This window comes from Aspergillus steynii (genome assembly GCF_002849105.1).
Source record: "Aspergillus steynii IBT 23096 chromosome Unknown P170scaffold_5, whole genome shotgun sequence".
NCBI lineage: Eukaryota > Fungi > Ascomycota > Eurotiomycetes > Eurotiales > Aspergillaceae > Aspergillus > Aspergillus steynii.
The window spans coordinates 696,608-715,775 of NW_020194402.1; the positions used below are offsets into that span (position 1 = coordinate 696,608).

Below are 19,168 nucleotides of genomic sequence, written 5' to 3' on the forward strand. Positions count from 1 at the left end.
CAGCAATGGCCACGAAAAGCGCAGAGCAAAAGGCAGAGGTCTTCATATCGAAGGGCTTTTTCGACGAAAGGAAAGCGGAAGACCGAAATTGTGCTTCTGAAGCACAGCGATGAGGCAGATCCAAAGAGATTAACCGAGTTAAGCTCGAATGTGTGAACAGAACCTGTACCCCGAGACATGGAGGTATTTATACTCACGAAATCAACAGAGATCAAGAAGGCTGGAAGGTCGATCGAGTCTACGTAACGAATACCTCATGGTGAGTGTAAGATCCCTTGATGCAAAGGTATCTGTCACCATCATGGAGGGATATCACCAATCGTGCTTGGAATGTGGACCGATGATCAGGATGATTTGTTCGACGCTGGCGGTAAAGAGACCTTTCTGTCATCTCGTTTCCGTATAAAGATCCATTAAGAAGGCTCTGATTCAAGTAAAACGTAATTTATGAGCGAGCATCTCCAGAAGGTAGCAAATTTCAAGAATCCCGGTTGGGGAAAGTAGAGGGAACGATATTGTATCTCCCAAACCCAAGCACACGGCAGATAAAGGGGGTCTCGAAGAAGCGGAATGTAATAGGATCTCTCTTTCTCTCTGCTGAGAATGGAATGTTTTGGATCTTCGTGACATTTTCGGAGTTGCTCTCATAATCCACCGATAATCTCCGAATCTCAATTAGTTCCGTAACCAATGCGACTGGTCGTACATGACGCATTTCAGATACATACCAAGCAATAGTATCTAGACAAATAGTTGCATTCCAGCTGCATCGTAGTAAGACATGGTCCGTGTTCAAATCACTAATAACAGCGTAGAGAATTGCAAAGCTAATTAAATTTGGGATGGTATGCTTGCTCACTTGCTAAAGACCCATACTGACGTATAGTACAACTTATTAGAGCAGTAAACGGCAGTTCGGTTCAATGTAGAGATACTAGAAATGCAGCCACGAATATAGACCGTGTTCGATGAAGTCATTGGTTAGGATAAAAAGATAAAGTACTATGACCAGAACACGAACTGGCTTCTCGTATAGATCAGGTCAATGCGAAGCCACGAGATGCCGGTGACTTTGCGCAAGGCTGGAGCCGTACAGCAACCCTCGTCTTCCATGGGAAATTGTACTTATGACTCTAAGAAATCAGTTTCTATGTTCCCGATTGGCATCCATCTGGTTCAAAGTAGCTGCTCATCGAGACACTATTCGAAGCTTACCTTGTTTAGGGTAAATCAAAGCCACCATTCACTACACCATTGGGTCAGGCAGCAATTTAGAAATCCCCGAGGTGATTCACTTGGATTTCAACAAAGACCGGATGATTTCCAGGGAATTTGACCTCGGAGTCGACGTGATTGGAGAGCGGACGGTGCTTTGACAGCATTAAATCCGACGCCCGCCCAAACTCCGCAATCTCACTTCCCTTTACTTTCCTACTTAACCATCTCAAGTCTCTCTCAAACCATCTCTCAAATTGATTACCATCATCTTATCCTCCTTGCCAATCTCCAGAATCCCCCACCCAAACCATTCATCATGGCGCAGCAGAAAATCTTCATCACTGGCGCCACAGGCTTCATCGGCCGCGTTGTCACCGAGTTCGCCATCCGCGATGGCTACAACGTTCGAGGTCTCTCTCGCAACGAAAAAGGCGACGCTCTGCTGACCTCTCTCGGCGCGACGCCCGTCCGCGGCGACCTGACTAGCCTGGACATGCTCTCGCAGGAAAGCGCCGCCGCCGACATCATCTTCCACCTGGCCTTCGACCACGACTTCAGCAAGCCCTACGAGCAGATCCTGGCCCTCGACACCGCAGCCGTGAACGCCCTCGCCCTGCCGCTCGCCGGCACCGACAAACCGCTCATCACGACCGGCGGCACCGCCATGGTCGCACCCGACCCCAGCGGCGGCGAAACCGACGAATCGAGCCCCCTGCCCGAGAACCCGATGATCCCGCGCCATCTGGCGGAGGCGAACGCGCTGTCCTGGGCGCAGAAGGGCGTGCGGTCCATCGCGCTCCGTCTCCCGCAGTACGTGTATGGGCGCGGCACCACGACCGGGTTCACGGCGCTGCTGATCAAATTGGCCGTGCAGTCGGGCGAGTCGGTCTATCTGGGTGATGGCGAATATTGTGCCTCGAATGTGTATGTGGACGATGCGGCACGGCTCTACTTTGCGGCGGCGGCGAAGGCAAAGGCCGGGGAGATCTTCAATGGCACGGCCAATACCGATACCACGTACAAGGCGATGGCGACTGCCATTGGCGAGGCGGCGCAGGTGCCGGTGAAGTCGATGACCGCGGAGGAGGCGGCGGGTCGTTGGGGACCGTTCTTGGCTGCGTTCTATGGGCTTGTGAATCGCGCGTCGAACAAGAAGGCGGTTGAGCAGTTGGGTTGGGAGCCGGTCGGACCGAGCCTGTTGTCGGAGATTCAATCAGGAAGTTATCTGGCTGTGGTGGAGGAGTTTAAGAAGGCTCAGGCGGCGGGAAAGCTGTGAATAAGCTGTGAATAATCCTGGGATTGTTTGTTTGGTGCTTTGGATTACTAGTCAAAGCGATTTCGATGCCTAGCAAGTTCTATTGGATGATGGAATTGTCTTAATGCATGACGTCTTCTGGTGGTGGAATAGCTTACATCCGAGAGACTTTCAATGACTACTGGCACATATCACAGGGCAGTGTAATTGGCCTATACCTCTGGACTCATCCACCCACCACCAAAGTAACCACAAAGTATACAACAGCCACCTCACCATCTACACCCAGAGCATCCTCTTGACTCTAAATAACCAATCCTTCCAACACTTCACATTATATTATAAACACAACTCGCCAAGTCCAACCCACGCCAAGCGCAAATCCTCCAGCAGAATGAGGGGAGGATTGTGGAGAACTGGAGATCGATGTGGGTCCTCTCCATATCGGAAGACGAAGTGTCGTCATCGGAAGCGACTCCTGGACCTTGTTCCGATACGCCGCAGTGCGTTTCCGGACTTGAGTGCCGTGGCCAAATAAGCTAAACGGGTGGACGGCTGGTTGCGTGGCTTATGGATTATGGCTTGGTTCGGTTTGCTGTTGGTCTTGTTTACGGTGTAGAAGTGAAGATACGAAGGAAGGGAGAGGGGTCAGGAGGATCATGGAAGGCTTGGGTAAAGTTAAACTTGCATATATAGGACTTGGTGTTTAGGTGTTGTTGGTTGTTCATGTTTCTTGTGGCTTTTGTGGAAGAGTTTATTGGGAAGATCAGCATACGTGTTGTTGGCAGGTGAGGATTTGCCTAAAATATAGATTGGCTATTTCATGCGCTCGATTCGATGCATTTAACTTGCGAGAATGGCTATTACAAAACTAGGGAGACTCTGAAATATGAACATGATATATACAGTTCTATGCTGCATTCAAATCATACCCCCTATATACAGATAATCTAAATAATCTAAATCTCAGTCTATAGAGACCCCTTGACCGGTCTATCCAACCTGTCCCTTAGATCCTTCACAGCCTCAGCGCACAGCTGATTAACATCCACATTTGCAATAATGCCGTTGCGATAATTGATAGCTTCCTCGATCTTCTTGAAATCACTTCCCACCCCCTCGGCCCGCCATTCATAGCAGTCGCCGATAAACCGGCTACTCTGGACCAGCCATTGCGTGCGTTCTCGTCGGCTGCTATCAAACGTGGCCAGCACCGCCTCGAGATCCTGCACCGAGCTCACCCGATCGTCTTCCAGCATAGCCGCCAGAACAGCCGTGTCTTCGATGCAGAAACCCGCTCCAGCACCATGGTGCGGTGACGTGGCATGCGCAGCGTCGCCGGAAATACACACCCGGCCTTTGTAGAAGGTGGAAACAGGGTTCTCGCCGAGGTCGAAGATCGCCCACTAGAACCGAATTAGATCTCCTTCCTCGCAAACAGGGTGCTTAAAACATACCACGCTGAGCTTGGGATCTGTCAACTTCAACAGATTAATCACGTTGGGCCCGTAGCCCGCGAAATCCCGCAGCACTTCTTCCCGGCTGCCGTCGCGCGTCAACCGGGGGTACTCGGCCCAGGGCTCGGGACTCGTGTGGAAGGCCACGATGTTCAGCGTCTTGCCTTGGTTGACGGGGAACGTCAACATGTGGCCGCCAGGACCCATCTGCGATATCGTTCAGCATTAACCCACACCCAGCTCGAAACCCCAGAATCACTCACATGCATGCACGCATTCGAAGCCAACTCCTCCCCAATCGCCTCGATCGCCTTATCCATCGGGACCAGCCCGCGGTAGGCATACTTATGCGTATACGACGGATTCGCCGACGGATGATCCTCACCGACGAGGATCTGCCTTACGCGCGACTTAATCCCATCACACCCAATAACCAAATCCGTCTCATCCTCAGACCCATCCGCGAACTTCATCACCAGCTTCCCATCACCCCGCTCCCCAATCTGCTCCAGCCGCTTATTAAACCGCGCAATATCCCCAGGGATCAACTTGATCAGCTCGTCGAGGAAATGCGCTCTATGGACGCCCGTCTGGCCGATGCAGTTGGAGATGGTGAACGCGATGTCCTGGCGACTGGCGTTGTGGGCGCGCAATGACTCCCCCTTGCTGTGTCCGTCGAGGTAGTCGAACCAGACCTTCTGCTTGGAGGGCCACAGATTGCGCGTGCACACTTTCTCGAACGCCGCGTGGATGCCGCCGTGGCAGACTTTCATGGCTTCGACGGCATTGGGTCCGAAGGAGACGCCGGCGCCGACTTCCCCGAACGCAGAGGCCTGCTCGTAGATCGTCACGGGAATGCCGCGATGATGTAATGTGATGGCCAGCGTGAGGCCGGCAATGCCGCCGCCGACGACGGCGACTTGGAAGGGTTTCTTGGGCGGAGACATTGATTATAACGAACGTTGTGGGTGTGGGTGAATCAAGAACAATAAGAGAAGGGAAATGTAGACATCAGTCTTGGAAATGAGCATCCTCTGATAGGGGCACCGCGGCCTTTTGAATCTCACACGGCTCGCGGCCTCTCGCTCTTCCAATCACCACCCCGAATGGGTGGCGTATACCTTCGGATCCAGGTTGGGGAGGACGGTTCCGGGGTAGAGGTCCATCGGAAGGCAAGCAGCCCCGTCTCCCCGTGGGGCATCGGGACCTGGGAGAGCGGTTTTCTTGGCCGGTCGACAAGCGAACCGATATTTTGTACGGCGAAGCGCGGATCTCTGGTGAGTAGTAGCCGTATCAAGCTTTGGGGTGTCCCGCTTCTCTCATCATCGGGTTCCGATGTTGCTTACGGAGCTGTGGTCCACGGGTGGTGTAGCTAGTTTCCGTTTTGGGGGGTTCCAGATCCGATGGAGCTATGGGGTACATACACTGGGGTTGGTTAGGGGTTAGAGCAAGCGAGTCCGAGGCAGAGAGTTGGAAGCTGTAGGCTCTAAGAACATTGACACGAGGCCCGGCTAACAGGCAGTTTCTAGCTCACAACATGCTTTCTTGCAGGTCTCTGGGATTCTCTGCTGTGCCTACACTGTGTTCTGCGGATATGCGGATCCTCGGCATCGGCAAGCTTACCCGTAAATCCATTAGACCTACGGAGTAGGTAGATAACATACCAAAATGCTATAATCTGCCACATACACACAATAAATACCTCGCTACCCCAACGCCATTCCTCAGTAAGGGCTACATACTCCCTACGCCGTACGACCTCCCTCAGCAGGCAGTTAAAAAGACTGCTGAACTGCAACTGCCGAGCAAAAAAACGTCCCGCAACGCGAGTGGGGGGAAATTCTTGCCAAAGCGGCTGATCCCATTGGGTACCGTGCGTGACCGAAAGACCCTCAGTCCACCAATCACGATGCTTTGATTCATGCAATGCGCCCGAATCGGCAAGCAACTGTGGCCGTTCCATCCGCTCGAAAGGCAGAGCAGGGCAGGGGGGAAAAAAGACGCAGATGGACGTGCATACATGCTCCTCCTCCGTAGTCCGTAAGTATCTCGACGGAGCAAGGTGGAGAGGTTCTCGACCCGCGTATTTATGCAGCTTATGACCCTGGGAATGTTGGATGCTAGTATGCGATGAATCCTTGGAGTATGCCGTAGGTACATGTCCATACGTCCCGGCTGTAAGGAGGACTAGCTGGATGTCCAGTAAACCGGATGAGGACTTCAAGTGATTCTGCGCTGATCTGGGTACTTTCTAGGCTTCAGCGTATTTCTACGAGACAGTGTGCTCTTTCTGCCAGTCTACAATCTACCTACTACGTACACGAAGGCAAACGTCCGTCTCTAATAATAACACCAAAACCTCCCATTCCCCACATGGAAGGCTGGGATGAAAAATTCAAAACCTCGAACGGCTGACTCGACACCGGAGGCGGTGGATGGCAGGCATTATTGTTCTTGCATTTTTTCTAGAACAAGCCCGTCAAAGCATTTGCATCGACTAGGGCGTATGGCCCGTTTGCGCCGCGTAACGGGCTCGTTTACAATACACACAAACAACATTGTGGCACGCCGGGCTGAGTTATATCTTTCCTAGGATTTATTTGCAACCACGCCATATCGATAGTAAGCTGACTGTTCTGTCTGTCTACACCGTCCTGGAATGGAATACGGAGGTAGCTAGCTCTAGGAGTAGGAGTGAATACGCAGTAAACTCAAGGACTAAAAGGTGAACCCCTAGGATGGAGCAGGATTCGACCGTCAAAGCGCAGTCCCCATCCCCAGCCTCTCAGGTACCGTTCGACCAACTGACTCCAAAAGACGGGAATAAACGGCAACTATCCTCGCCTGTAGACAAATTGGGCATCGACCCCTCCACTCCGTGCACTGAGGGTGTGATTCCAGCACCGCCAGGGTTGTACGTTCTTCCTGAATCCTACTACACTTCCAGGTCCAACATCCGCCGTAGGTATTGTGAAATCATTACCCCCCGAATACTCCGTTACCAGCTTCCCCTCCTTTGCAAGCAAGTTACCTACTGCGTACGGAGTAGATTTCTGATTTCCCCTCTCCCCGCTCTTCTCCTCGGCTCTTCTCCTTTTTCTCACCCTCATCCATGGACACAGCTCCCCCTTTTTTGCAGTTCTAGCCCGGCACATCGCCGTTGCCACCGTTCTAGAAACCCCCGTAAAAAAACTCTGCTCAATCTTATGCCGAGTCTCTGTCGCTTCTGGCTGGAAAAAAAATAGGCACATACATACATACAAGGGCCTTACGGGACTCCTTGTTTCGGGGGGCCCCACTCAGACGGGAATAAGGAACTGGAGTGGCGTCGAGCTAAGCGGGTTTTTTCGCCACTAACCTTAGCCTAATCGGTTCTAGGCAGGGAGTGAAAAGTCAGAAAGCAGGAGAAAAATGAAAAACGAGAGTGAAAAGAAAAAAAAAGAAAAAGAAAAAAAAAAAAGCTCGAGCTGGAGCTCAAATCCTGTTGCAGGAGCTCTCGACTTCGGAGCTGGGGAGAGCTGGTGTGGGAGGGGCCGGGCAAAAAGTGCACATGGTCAGGTGGTGGTCATGGTCTGTGTTTGTGGTGGGTAAGGTTTCACAACCAAGATTTCCTTTCCATCGAAGAAATAGAAATATCATCGATTATATCAACTTCCAGCAGTTCCGTTGTTGCTTGAGGACGGAGCTCGTTTATCGCGTGCTGTGAGGTAACCTACCGAGTAGTAAAGAGAAAAAGAAAAAGAAAAAAAAAAAAAAAAAAGGCAAAACCCTCCCCTCGAGTCCTTCCCGTCCTCGGAGTACCTGAGCTGGTTAAGAAGTTCAGTGAGGATTATTATTTGCTGCGTGCTGCAAGCTGTCGCAGACTCGCAAACCTCCCAAAGAGGGGAAGCAGTTCCACCGAGATTCCCGAAGTGCTGGTCGCCGTTACCGTCTCGTATCGTCCCGTATTTCCAGATAAGATGATTTTCTCGGTTCGTGGAATCGTGGAAATTTGCTCGTGAGCACCAGCACATGGTCATCGGGTTATTATCACCGCTAGATATCAATTAGGAAACCTTAACACTCTGCTATACCCTCCTTTTCGCGTCGAGTGCGGCCGATCGAAAGACACCAGGTGAGCAAGGGTTTATTCAAATCTGAGCCTTTTTTTTTCTTGGTTTATTACGCCGGTGAGTTGCGTACACCCCTCATTTCTTTACGGTACGGGCCTGTCCCCCCCACTCGAGAAGTGTCAGAAACCGGTACGACTCAATACCCAGTCATGCTTACTGTGTGCGGCATTCCGTGAAGACTAGAATAGTAATGCATATCAATGGACAGGTCGAGTCTTAAACTGGTCTCGAATCTTTGAATCTGAAGATTTCGGGTCGTTAATATGAATAGGACATAGGTACTGGTGAATGGAAATAGAAGTAAAACAAAAAAAATCTACTCCGTACGGGCACGCACTGTCCCACGTTTTGGGTTATCGATAGGCGCCTTTATCGGCAGAAGCGAAGGTCGCATGCTGTGCCACTAGCATCAGGAGGCATACCTTGTAGGGAGAATTCGGGCGATAACTTCAAGGGATATGCTTATTCTTACTCACAGCTGCTACGGTAGCTCTTAGGTACCATGCAGCCTGCACAGCTCCGTGAATCTGGTGGCAGAAAAAGAAACGAAAAGGAAAAGAAAAGAAAAAAAAGAAAGAAAATCGTAAGAATAAATTACCTTACCGCACATCCTTCCAGCGTCCTGCCACATTACTGGACTTGAATAGCTGCAGCTGCTTAGTTCTCTACTAGTCAGTAACCTATCTGGTAGGTTATCGGGGATTCCTTGGTTCTACCTGCGTACGGAGGTGGTATCCTTACCAGTGACACCGGTGCTATTGAGCCGACCCTCAATAATACAGCAGCTGTGCCGAGGAGCTGCCTTCTTTCAGGCCGAACAAAGACTCGATTTATCAACTGACCGGGGAGAGCTTTCTGGCTCATGAAGATCGCGGATTGTGACCTGCCGGCCTGCATGCCTCGGACCAGAAAAAAAGAACAAAAAAAGAAAAAAGGAAGGAAAGGAAAAGACAGAGAAAAAGAACAGCAAGGCCACGCGGTCGGGGTTCTCCGGAGCTGAACAGAGGCGCAGAGTGGTTTTAAGTTGTCCGAATCTCTGACTGCGTTCCATACAACTGCAGTACGACTCCATTCCCCGTGGATTTCCACCCTCCATTTCGCCCTCCACCTTTTTTCCCGCCGCTCGCCTTCCATTTTCTCCCCCTTAGTCTCCTCTTTTTTTAATTTTTTTTTCTTCTTTTCTTTTCATGTAAATCCAGAGCTCCAATCCGCGGCCTGTCATTTTCGTTTCCCACTGCACCCTAAACCCGGCTGCGTTAGCTTGGCTCACCCACCAGTACATTCAATCGCAGAGCTCCCGACCCTTTTCTCCTCCCCCTACCTCTTCTGCCCTCTGATGGACTCCGAGCTAGTTCCTCTGACTTTCTAGGTGGTTGCAGTAGTGGCAGCATTTTTTTTCTTTCTCTCTATTACTCATTCTTAAATACTATCACGGGCCTATCTACCTATCTGGACTTTTTTTTTTTTCTTTTTTGCTTTTTTTTTTTCTTACTACTCAACCTACTTCCATACCTGCTATTAACTCAATCTGATCCTCTTTCTCCTTTCTCACCCCTCTCTCCCTCTTTATCGGTGCCCCTCCATTGATTTGCTTACTATTGTGCCTTCCATTCAATCTTCTGTTGATTCCGTCCTCGGAGCATGAATCGCGAGCTCGGCCTTGGATTGTTGAATTGATCTCCGCTTCGAAGGCTGTCGTTTCGCTCCTCACGCACCGTGTCTGTGTGCTTGCTGGCTGACTTGGCCCCTCCGGATCAACCCCGCCGCCAGAACGGATTCATGCAGACCATGCCGCCCCGGGCATCTCTGACCAGCTCTTTCTCTGTCACCGACGCCAACAATGAAGTCGTCTGTCCCCTGAAGAATAACGACGGTTCCAATTGTCGGAAAAGATGTCTGGGTGTGAGTGTCATGACTCTCTTTCTCTCCTGCCTTGCCGTGGCCTCGACCACTAGGTCTCCTTCGGGCGCCCCACTTCATGCAAGGTTGGCCTCTCGTTGCAGCAGTCGGCGAAAGACCAGCAATTGCTCGAACACGAGGGGGACACCGGACCAGGAGGCCTCTTTTCTTTGCCAGTTCCATTGTTTCGATGTTCGCATCTAACAACCATGCTGCCATTCAGGAGAAGCGCTACCGCTCCATGCAGGAGCACATCCGTCGGGCCCATCCGAACCACTATATTCCGAAGCTCCCGGCTACGGAGGAGAGCTTTATCTTGATGGTCACTACCCCGCCGGACCAACGAGCTCACCTATCGCCTCCCAATTCCACGCCCTCGCGACGACGCAATGGTCTGTATTCTGATCTCCTAGTTGACTTTTTTGTTTTATTTTTTTGACCACGACTGACGGTTCACAGACGTGGCAGACAGAGACATCTATGTGGCGGACGCCAGCTGCTCCCCCGCCACCCCGCGCGGTATTGATGAAACCCACCCCGCGGCTGCTACGGCGGCCGTCGCCCTCGCCCAGCTGCACCATAACCGTTTAGCATCTGACTGGGATACAGATATGGTATGTTTGGCTACGTCGGGTACATCCAGGGTTTTACGCCTCGTTCAAAAAATATCACCAACAGAGAGGCCCGAAGGGGGAATGGGTATGGGAGCAGATAGACTAACCAGTCGCTTCAGGAGACCCATTCCGACAATGATATTGGTCGAGACCGCATGAGAACTTCAATCGAACTCCCGTCGCTCAGGGATCACCTCAAACAGGAATCCCTGCCTCCGTTCGCGTCCCCCCGCCCGAGAGAACTCCTTCCGTCGATCCTGAACCATTCCCCGCCTGGTCGCTCCTCGACACTGCCTCCTATCCAGAGAAGGGACAAATTGCCGCGTCCTCGCAAGTCGTCAATCACCGGAGCCAGGAAGCCCAAACACGAACGGAACAAGTCGAAGGAATACCCACGGCGCCCCAGCCTGGGAGATCGGAAGGCGTTATCGGCCGAGCCGCAGACCGCAGCGTGGGCTCAGGGCAAACGCTGGGAGGACCTGATCGAAGCGGCCACCTCCGCTACCGAGGCAGATGATGAACGGACTTCCGAGGTATGTCTCAAAATTTTGCAATCCATCGGGAGGATTTTGTTTCACTAACTTATGGGTTTTCAGGTTGGCCGTTCTCCTACCATTCCGCCGTTGATATCTCACATCACATCCGGTCATCTAAACTCCAAGCATCGCTCATCGTTGCCGCCGGCATTCCAAGGACTTCCACCCCCAACATCGCATCGGCCTTTCCCACCACACTCCTACGCGGCCTCTCCGTTGCACAAGTCCCTGACGCCACCGCCCTACGACACCTCGCGCAACCGCGACAGTGATCTCGAGCCCTTCCCATCCATTGAGTCATCCTTGGATTCGGCGTCAACCACGTCCGGCAGAAACTTTGGGTTTTCGGCTCATATGCCCCCCTCGGTGAATTCGGATTCCAGCCCGGTGTTGAACATGTTCCCAGCCTCGGCATCGCAACGCCAGCATCATCGCTTTTCAAACCCGACGCCGGCATCCTTCCGGAGCAAAGAAATACAGATCTACTGTGCCAGCTGCAAGCGGTCCTGGCCGCTGAACGAGTGCTTCGCTTGCACCGAGTGCATCTGCGGAGTCTGCCGCGAATGTGTGGTGACCTTCATCGGCAGCCCTCCAACGTCATTCCGAAATGTGACGTCGAGCCCGGGCAGCGCCATGTCTCACGGTCCCACGAGCTACCCCGGCCCTCGAGGATGCCCGCGATGCCGAACGGTGGGCGGCAAATGGAAATCATTCCAGCTTGATTTCAGGTGAAGTGCATCGACCCGACGAATTTCGCCCAACGAATACGGCCAATGCACCCACCAGTAGGAGCTATGACATGCGCCCTTCTGTTTTTTGTTTGGTTTTTCAGGATTTTATGTTTTTTACGGAAGTTACGATTAATGGCTTGAGGGACCACGGTTACTCAAATTATGTTTCAAATGACACGAACATCAAGGCATACGGATCTCATCAACATAGCCAATCGTGCGTGGTACACTCGCTTTGTTCACATCTTGTCCTTCAGTCTAAGCCTCGCCATGCCTGTCCATGTCAAGGGGGAGACCTAGGTACAAATATCTCTACCCAGACCACCACAACGAAATGGTTGAAAAAGCTGGACTTTTCTTGGTTGTTATTTTTGGTTGTTTTTCTTGGTCTTTCTGTGCGCATGCTGCGGTTGGTGTAATATCGCTGGGCGGTTTATATACACTGTATGGTGTGGCATCTTGGTTTTTGTCTTTATGTTTATGATTTTGATGATTGGTAGAGTTGGATCATTCTTTGTGGGTAAGCTCAATACCATTTTTAGAATATATTCTCTTTATCTGACGTTTATAATTGCGAGTGTTTGTGTTGGTTGAATGCAGCCATTGGTCTTGGGGTTGAGCATTGTGTCTGAATTGAGATATATATTTGGCTGTTATGGCTTACGGCACAACACACTCTCGCAAGAAGTTGGAACTTTCGAGTGCTTTCGACCCTAAACAACTCGAAGTGCTCAGGTTTATGTCTTCGATGAAGATTTTACAACCAAGGAATGAATATATATAGTACTGTGCTCAGCGACCTCGAAACAGTGCAACTCACTGAGACACGCAACGCTTATGTTTGAGGGATCCACACACACAGGCAAGCTTTACTGCATAAGCTCTTGAAAAAGTTTCTCCCTTGAGATTAAAGTCTGACCCTTTTTAAATCTTTACAAGACTGGGTCTCGCCCATGAAGGAGCCTCCGAGCCGTATGAAGCTACAACTACATTACAAGCACAGTACAAGCGCAGGGCAGACACACCACACCACCGTGCAAGCTGAACCCGCCCATCAACACACAAGTAGAAAAGATAATAACTCGATAATTATAGCTAATGCTGATCCTCCGCGCAGTCCCGTATGGTCCGACACTCGGTGGCACGAAACCGTGATTGACCTATTTGACACAGAGTTAGCCCATGGTCCATGTGCATGGTGGAGTAAAACTTGTCAAGATTCAAGGCATGTTCTCAGACACAATATACTGGCAAGTAGCAGACCGACCGGGAATGGAAGGTCCGAAATACCTCGTCAGGGTCGATTCAGAGGTGATGAAGAAGTAAGAAGGGTTTATCATCTTCGAACATGAAGGGGGAATGGGAGGCAAAAAGGCAAAAAAGGGAGAAAAGTCAGAACGAACCTTGTCATGGAGCTCTGCAGGTGAGCTGATCGGTTAGTTGGCGTGGTCTGATCATCATTTTGATCTGTGGCCAGGTTCTACTGGACTGGTGTCATGGCATTGCGAGTTCTTCTGCAGCATTCAAACGGTTGAACGCTGTCTGCCACTTCCAAAAGAAACCGGAAGAGTCTGGTGAGAAGCAAGATGCAAGATGGGAAGAAAAAAGAAAAACGCGAGGCGGGCACCGAAAAAAATAGCCGCCGGCCACGGGGCGACGTTCCTCCGGGGCCGAGGCAGACTCACGTGAGGATTACCGAACGCGGACTAGCGGCTCGCATGATTCGCGCAGGCCCGGCTGCAAAGCGAAGAAAAGCCTCAGGACCGGCTGATCTCTTGCCATGATCTTCTTCTGACTCCGATCGTCTTCGGTTCTCTTGTAATCTCTAATCTTGTGCCCTTTTCCCGCCCATTCTTCCCTCTCTCTTTCTCCCTCCCCCCTGGTCCCCTCCGACTCCTCCCCCCCTCCCTCTCCATTTCCCTTTCCCCACGGCCTCTGCCCTAAGTGCTAAGTCGCTTCACATCGTTGGGCGGTGTGCTTGTACTCCCATCGGGACTGCCAGCTTTCTTCGCTCTTCGACCGAGCGATTGAACTGGCGATCGCAAGAGGTGCGCCGTCTCTTTTTTCGTTGGCCCCTAAGCCCCTCCACACCTCCGTCCTCCCCTAAACCCGTTCTCAATTCCCACTATCTGCCCGGCCTCCGTGTCTTCCCTACTCCCACCCAATCTTACTCAATCAACCTCATCCTTTTTTTTCTGTTTTTTCTTTTTCTTTTCTTTTTTTCCTCCCCTCCGGCCAGCCTCCCCGACCGTCAACTTACCCTCATTGAGTCTCTAGGGCAGCCCGCGATTCAGCCCGATTCGATCCATGCTCCTGCGCCCGTGTGGTTCTGGACGATACCGACGCAGGCTCAGTCGCCCGTCCACCACGTCTTGGCCTCCGCTCCGACACTAAAAGCGGCCCTGTTGTGCCTCCACGTCAAGCGCGCTTTTCGAGTCCCGACGTTCGCCCTCATCCTGTGCTGTCGACGGTCGACAATCTTTAAATACCCTCTGTCATCGCCGTCCATCCGTTTTTATTTCGTATTATATTAATTTCCGATCTCTTTTATATACCTTTGATCTCTATCCTGTCTTCGCGTGCATTTTTTTCACCTCGTCCCGGTCGCGCCTCCTCTCCAGCCCCCCTGATCCCGACCGTTAGGAGTCCCGTCATCGGCGACTTCGTTGTACAGCGATGATGATGGCGCAGCCGTTTCCTGCCCATCAAGGCATTCCTCAGCACCATGGTCTTCCTCCGGGTCACCCGCTGGCCGCCGGTCAACACCCGAATGCCCATCCCGGGGCGGGAATGGTTCAACAAGTCCACCCTGGGGTGTCGGCGTCGGGCGGACCTCAAGTCACTCAGGGTGGACCGATGATGGGCGGAATGCCTCCTGGCGCAGGAACAACTGCCCCTGGAGGTCCCGTACAGGCCCATGCTCTTTCTCATCTGGGACCGGCTCAGGCCCATCTGTTCCAACAACCGCATTTTGCTCAGAATTGTGAGTTTCCCGATGCCGGGTCGTCTCTCCCCGCCATCCCAAAACAGCGGTCACCGTCCGCCCGTCACACCAATTAACTAACGCCTTGTGTCTGTAGTTGCGAACAACCCTCAACTTTTGCAGCAGCATCAGCATCAGCAACAACTCATTAGACAGCGAATGATGTATCAACAGCAACACCAGCAACAACAACAACAGCAGCAACAGCAACAGCAGCAGCAGCATGGCGGACTTCCGGTAACGTTACCAAATGGCACTCAGAGCATCAATCCCGCCCAACTCGCTGCCATGCAGGCCCCGGGGATGCGACCGGTGAATTTGCAGATGCAGCTGCAGCAGATGCCTCATGGGCAACCCCAGAACATTCCTCAGCAACACATATTCGCGATGCAGCAGGCGCAACAGGCCCAGCAGGCCCAGCAGCAAGCGCATCAAGCGCAGCAGGTTCAGCAGCCCAATCCAGCGGGACAGCCGGGACAGCAGACACCTCAGCAGCGGGCGTCGGCTCAACCCCAACCCGTGCACGATGCGCAAAGCGTCACCCCCCAGCCCCAACCCGGACCGCCACCTCACCAGGGCAGTAGCACACCGCAGTCCAATCCGCCACAGCCGCCGGCCTCCCAGCCGCCCCCTCAACAACCTGTCGCTCCTCAGCCTCAGCCCACCCCGAATCCGCCACCTCAGCAATTGCCGCAGGCCCAGCAACCCGGCCCACAGCCGCAGCAGCCGCAGCCCCCCCAATTGCAGCCGCAGCCGCAGCCAGGTCAACCGGGTCAGCAGGGCCAGCAGCCGGGTCAACAGCCGCAGCAGCCAATGACGGCCCAGGAGGCCCAACTCAAGGCTCAGCAGCAACAACAGCAGAACAATGCCGCCATGATGATGCAGCAGCGCATGGGAATGAAGGGCGCCACTATCTTATGTCTCAGTAACTTCGCCGAACACTTGAGTAATTTCACCGTATGTCACCGCGATAATTGGGGAGGGATGGACAGTTGGAAAGGTTGCATGCTAACTGATCGCAGAGCCGTGGCGAGGCCCTTGATTTGCCGTATTGGAATTCTTTCGTGGAACGATTTTATTCGCCCAACGGTGTCCTGCGACAAGGCGTGTACAACCCGCAGTCCGGTTCGAAGCAGTTCGAGATCGCGACGCCAGCTCTCGCGCGCTACTATTTGACGCAATTTACCAGCGGCATTCGTCATATTCAAATGGTTGTCGAAGCCGCGCGGGAGAGGGATTCGCCTAACGGTGGCCACATCGTTGAGAGCACCAAAACGTCGTTCATCTATTGGTTCGCAAATGACACTCAGGTTTGTCCACAGTTTTCCTGCAAATTGCTGCGTAGTCGATTAACCCGTTATAGCTCTTCACCAACGGGACACTAAGGGCCCACTTCGATATGAGCAACAAGATCGAAATGCTTGACATTGTGGTCATGAATCACACCGAGTATCTTCCGCGAAGTCAATTGCAGGCGTTGGGATCGCCCGACCTCAAGCAGAGCCCCAAGGTTTCCAAGAACATGGGCAAGCGTGGTCAGGCAAAGCAGCCCCCGCAACCTCAAATCCAGTTGCCCGAGTCGATGGTAACGCCGAATGGCGTTCCCACCGCTGTGATGAGCTTCCTCGAGGTACGTCTTTATCTGTCGCATGATTATTTTGTAATATGTTCTCACAATCCCAGGTGGCCGAGACGATTTCGCAAATGCAAATGCTTTTCCAGTTCTCGCAGCAAAACCCGCAACTATCTCCGCCCGATGCGCTGCGCAATCTGGTCAACACGCTGCAGATGCAGAATCCGAACCCCGGCTTCATGCCCAGCCCCATGAACCCCGCCATGCAGCAGGTGCAAAACCCGCGGGCTCCTAGCATCGGCGGGCCCAATCAGTTCGCATCGCCGGCCATGGCTCACCTGGGTCTGCCGGGCAATCAGGGATCCCCGCACCTGAGTGGCTCGGCTCAGCCCAGCCCGGCCCAAAGCCATCTGGCTGGCCCTCCCGGGATGGTGCCTCCCGGCCAGGTGCAGCCCAACGTTGCTCAGGGGAACAGCGCTAGCGCCAGCCCCAACGTCAGCAACAAACGGCGACGTGCCAGCACCGTGAAGATGGAGGACGACGGCGGAGCGGGCGATGTCAACGGAGCCCCCGGTCCCGGCCCCAAAACGGTCAAGGCCAGTCCTCGAGTTGGGGGGAAGAGACAAAAGGGGTCCAGCTAATTTGCGCACCCGTTTTTATTCTTTAATTTCTTTACCACGATGCATTGTTCTCGATTTATTTTTCAGTCTTAAGAGGCGGGGAACTGGCGTATCTTTGGAAGATCGTGCGAGGGTTTTCTTTATTCGCTTTTGATCGCTTCTCTTTCCAATTGGATCTCGTGTTCTCGATTTCACTGCGGGATTGCTGGGATTTTTCTTTCTTTTCCTTTCTTTGTTTTTGCTCGTTGCCCTAGCATTTTGTGTCCCTTTTCTTGCTGGTTCATGGTGTCCGTTGCGTTGGTTGGGTGGTACCGGCCGGATTCGACCACATGAAGCTTGAGGCCCTGTTGAACGTGGAAAAGCAAGGCTCCCGGGTGTCCTCAGGCATGGTCGATCACAGTCACACCGTCATTGTCGCGTTGCAATTGGCTTTCTTCGGAGTCCTGATCGTACGGTTTTCCCTTTACGCCCGTCGGGGGCTGATGTCTTGTTGAGTCGTTGAGCTCGATTCCCAATAGCGATACCGGTTTTTCTTTGCCGACTCTGGTGCGCTGTTTATTTTATTGATATCCATGTTCTACCATTGGCGACTGCTACGTTTTTGGCGTTGGGTTTTGTTTCTGTGGAAATATATTATTATGTTGTATGTCATGCCGAATGGGAAGATTGATAATTGAGTGGTACTATAGTAGAGTATATACTGTATAGTAGATGCCAGATAGTCTACTGGGTATGCTCTGTAGATCGTCTTATCGTGACATATCGGATCATGTCAACGTGGATCTGCCCCACGCCAATCAGAGGCCCCCGTCGGCAGTCTCCGTGGGCTCGGCGGAGAGTTTGCCGGTGCGTAGTTCCTTAGCCTTTCGGTATAAGTGTAACTGGCCCCTCATTCCCCTCCATCTTCTTCCTTCATCTACATGCACCGCACACCACATCGCGAGAAAATGGCCCACTCGCACTCCCACGACGACGGCATCAGCCACTCGCACGATGACTTCGGCGGCCACGGCCACTCGCACGAGATCCTCGACGGGCCCGGCTCGTATCTGAACCGCGAGATGCCCCTCATCGAGGGCCGCGACTGGAAGGACCGTGCCTTCACCATCGGCATTGGCGGGTGGGCATCCACCTTCCGAGCGTATGAATCGTTTACATATACTAATCAACGGCACTATATATAGTCCCGTCGGATCCGGCAAGACCGCCCTCATGCTGGCGCTGTGCCACGCCCTGCGCGAAGAGTATAACATTGCGGCCGTGACGAACGACATTTTCACCCGGTACGTCTCCCCCCCATTCTCCTTCCCTAGTACCACAACCAATGCACTAACACGAATCCCTTTCACAGCGAAGACGCCGAATTCCTGACCCGCCATAAAGCCCTCTCTCCGTCTCGGATCCGCGCCATCGAAACCGGCGGCTGCCCGCACGCCGCCGTCCGCGAAGACATCAGCGCCAACCTGCTGGCCCTGCAAACCCTGCAGAAGCAATTCTCCACGGACCTCCTCCTCATCGAGAGCGGCGGCGATAACCTCGCAGCGAACTACTCGCGCGAACTCGCCGACTTCATCATCTACGTGATCGACGTGGCGGGCGGGGACAAGGTCCCGCGCAAGGGCGGGCCCGGCATCACGGGCTCGGACCTGCTGGTCGTGAATAAGTGTGATCTGGCTCAGCTGATCGGGGCGGATTTGTCGGTGATGGAGCGCGATGCGGCGAAGATGAGGGAGGGCGGGCCGACGGTGTTCGCGGAGGTCAAGAATGGGAAGGGTATGAGGAGTATTGTGGATTTGATTATTAGTGCGTGGAAGGGGAGTGGGGCGTATGAGGAGAGTCTGGTGAGGTGGAAGAATGGGGCGGTTAGGGGGTCGGGGAGTGTTGAGGAGTAGATTTATTTTGATTTTGGGTATTGGGTAGGGGTTGGAGATGGGGATGGTTTGGTAGGGAAGGGGGTGTGAAATTGTATATACGAATATTGGAGGATTTTTTTTGAATGAATTGGTTTGCGGTCTTTACTTAAAACTGTTTGATATTAGATGCTATCGACACTACACTCTAGTAGTTGCCCACTAGGGTAACAGTTGGAAGCGATATCTAGATAGCTGAGAAGTCTACTTTATATTCATGGGACGATATCCAACAGAACCATAGATGCCGTAGCCATATA

At 52.6% G+C, this 19,168-nt stretch overlaps 6 protein-coding genes across 6 annotated transcripts; 5 read left to right on the forward strand and 1 right to left on the reverse strand.

The window, feature by feature from the left end:
- Window positions 1–1,434: 1,434 nt before the first annotated feature.
- On the forward strand, window positions 1,435–2,668 carry nscE (NAD-dependent epimerase nscE). The gene has a single exon (XM_024849372.1). It carries the CDS (start codon window positions 1,535–1,537, stop codon window positions 2,492–2,494), a length of 960 nt encoding a protein of 319 aa, XP_024703030.1. The 5' UTR covers window positions 1,435–1,534; the 3' UTR covers window positions 2,495–2,668.
- Window positions 2,669–3,444: 776 nt separating this feature from the next.
- On the reverse strand, window positions 3,445–4,877 carry P170DRAFT_447645 (FAD/NAD(P)-binding domain-containing protein; the record flags this gene model as incomplete). The annotated part of the gene is made up of 3 exons (XM_024850899.1): window positions 3,445–3,879; window positions 3,931–4,137; window positions 4,194–4,877. 3 exons carry the CDS (start codon window positions 4,875–4,877, stop codon window positions 3,445–3,447), a joined length of 1,326 nt encoding a protein of 441 aa, XP_024703031.1.
- A 4,622-nt stretch (window positions 4,878–9,499) lies between these two features.
- Window positions 9,500–11,963, forward strand: rfeD (putative transcription factor RfeD). The gene is made up of 5 exons (XM_024842738.1): window positions 9,500–9,944; window positions 10,165–10,333; window positions 10,401–10,555; window positions 10,675–11,088; window positions 11,152–11,963. The coding sequence occupies exons 1-5, from the start codon at window positions 9,822–9,824 to the stop codon at window positions 11,821–11,823; spliced, it is 1,533 nt and encodes a 510-aa protein (XP_024703032.1). The 5' UTR covers window positions 9,500–9,821; the 3' UTR covers window positions 11,824–11,963.
- On the forward strand, window positions 11,720–12,490 carry P170DRAFT_196350 (uncharacterized protein). The gene is made up of 2 exons (XM_024842739.1): window positions 11,720–12,342; window positions 12,423–12,490. The coding sequence occupies exon 1, from the start codon at window positions 11,891–11,893 to the stop codon at window positions 12,239–12,241; it is 351 nt and encodes a 116-aa protein (XP_024703033.1). The 5' UTR covers window positions 11,720–11,890; the 3' UTR covers window positions 12,242–12,342; window positions 12,423–12,490.
- A 2,008-nt stretch (window positions 12,491–14,498) lies between these two features.
- Window positions 14,499–17,019, forward strand: P170DRAFT_359224 (LIM domain-binding protein; the record flags this gene model as incomplete). Its single annotated transcript, XM_024844342.1, has 5 exons — window positions 14,499–14,805; window positions 14,903–15,762; window positions 15,828–16,115; window positions 16,169–16,435; window positions 16,489–17,019. The coding sequence occupies 5 exons, from the start codon at window positions 14,499–14,501 to the stop codon at window positions 17,017–17,019; spliced, it is 2,253 nt and encodes a 750-aa protein (XP_024703034.1).
- An 865-nt stretch (window positions 17,020–17,884) lies between these two features.
- P170DRAFT_437477 (urease accessory protein UreG) lies at window positions 17,885–18,979 on the forward strand. The gene is made up of 3 exons (XM_024849373.1): window positions 17,885–18,118; window positions 18,183–18,281; window positions 18,350–18,979. Exons 1-3 carry the CDS (start codon window positions 17,946–17,948, stop codon window positions 18,888–18,890), a joined length of 813 nt encoding a protein of 270 aa, XP_024703035.1. The 5' UTR covers window positions 17,885–17,945; the 3' UTR covers window positions 18,891–18,979.
- The last annotated feature ends 189 nt before the right edge of the window (window positions 18,980–19,168 follow it).

Excerpts from the sequence above, each read along its gene's own strand:
- rfeD (XM_024842738.1), top strand. The coding sequence starts at position 9,822 with ATGCAGACCATGCCGCCCCGGGCATCTCTGACCAGCTCTTTCTCTGTC. Across the intron at positions 9,945-10,164 it reads GTCGGAAAAGATGTCTGGGT|GAGAAGCGCTACCGCTCCAT; the intron begins GTGAGTGTCATG and ends GCTGCCATTCAG. Across the intron at positions 10,556-10,674 it reads CTGACTGGGATACAGATATG|GAGACCCATTCCGACAATGA; the intron begins GTATGTTTGGCT and ends CAGTCGCTTCAG.
- P170DRAFT_437477 (XM_024849373.1), top strand. The coding sequence starts at position 17,946 with ATGGCCCACTCGCACTCCCACGACGACGGCATCAGCCACTCGCACGAT. Across the intron at positions 18,119-18,182 it reads TTCACCATCGGCATTGGCGG|TCCCGTCGGATCCGGCAAGA; the intron begins GTGGGCATCCAC and ends CACTATATATAG. Across the intron at positions 18,282-18,349 it reads ACGAACGACATTTTCACCCG|CGAAGACGCCGAATTCCTGA; the intron begins GTACGTCTCCCC and ends TCCCTTTCACAG.
- nscE (XM_024849372.1), top strand. The coding sequence starts at position 1,535 with ATGGCGCAGCAGAAAATCTTCATCACTGGCGCCACAGGCTTCATCGGC.
- P170DRAFT_196350 (XM_024842739.1), top strand. The coding sequence starts at position 11,891 with ATGCGCCCTTCTGTTTTTTGTTTGGTTTTTCAGGATTTTATGTTTTTT.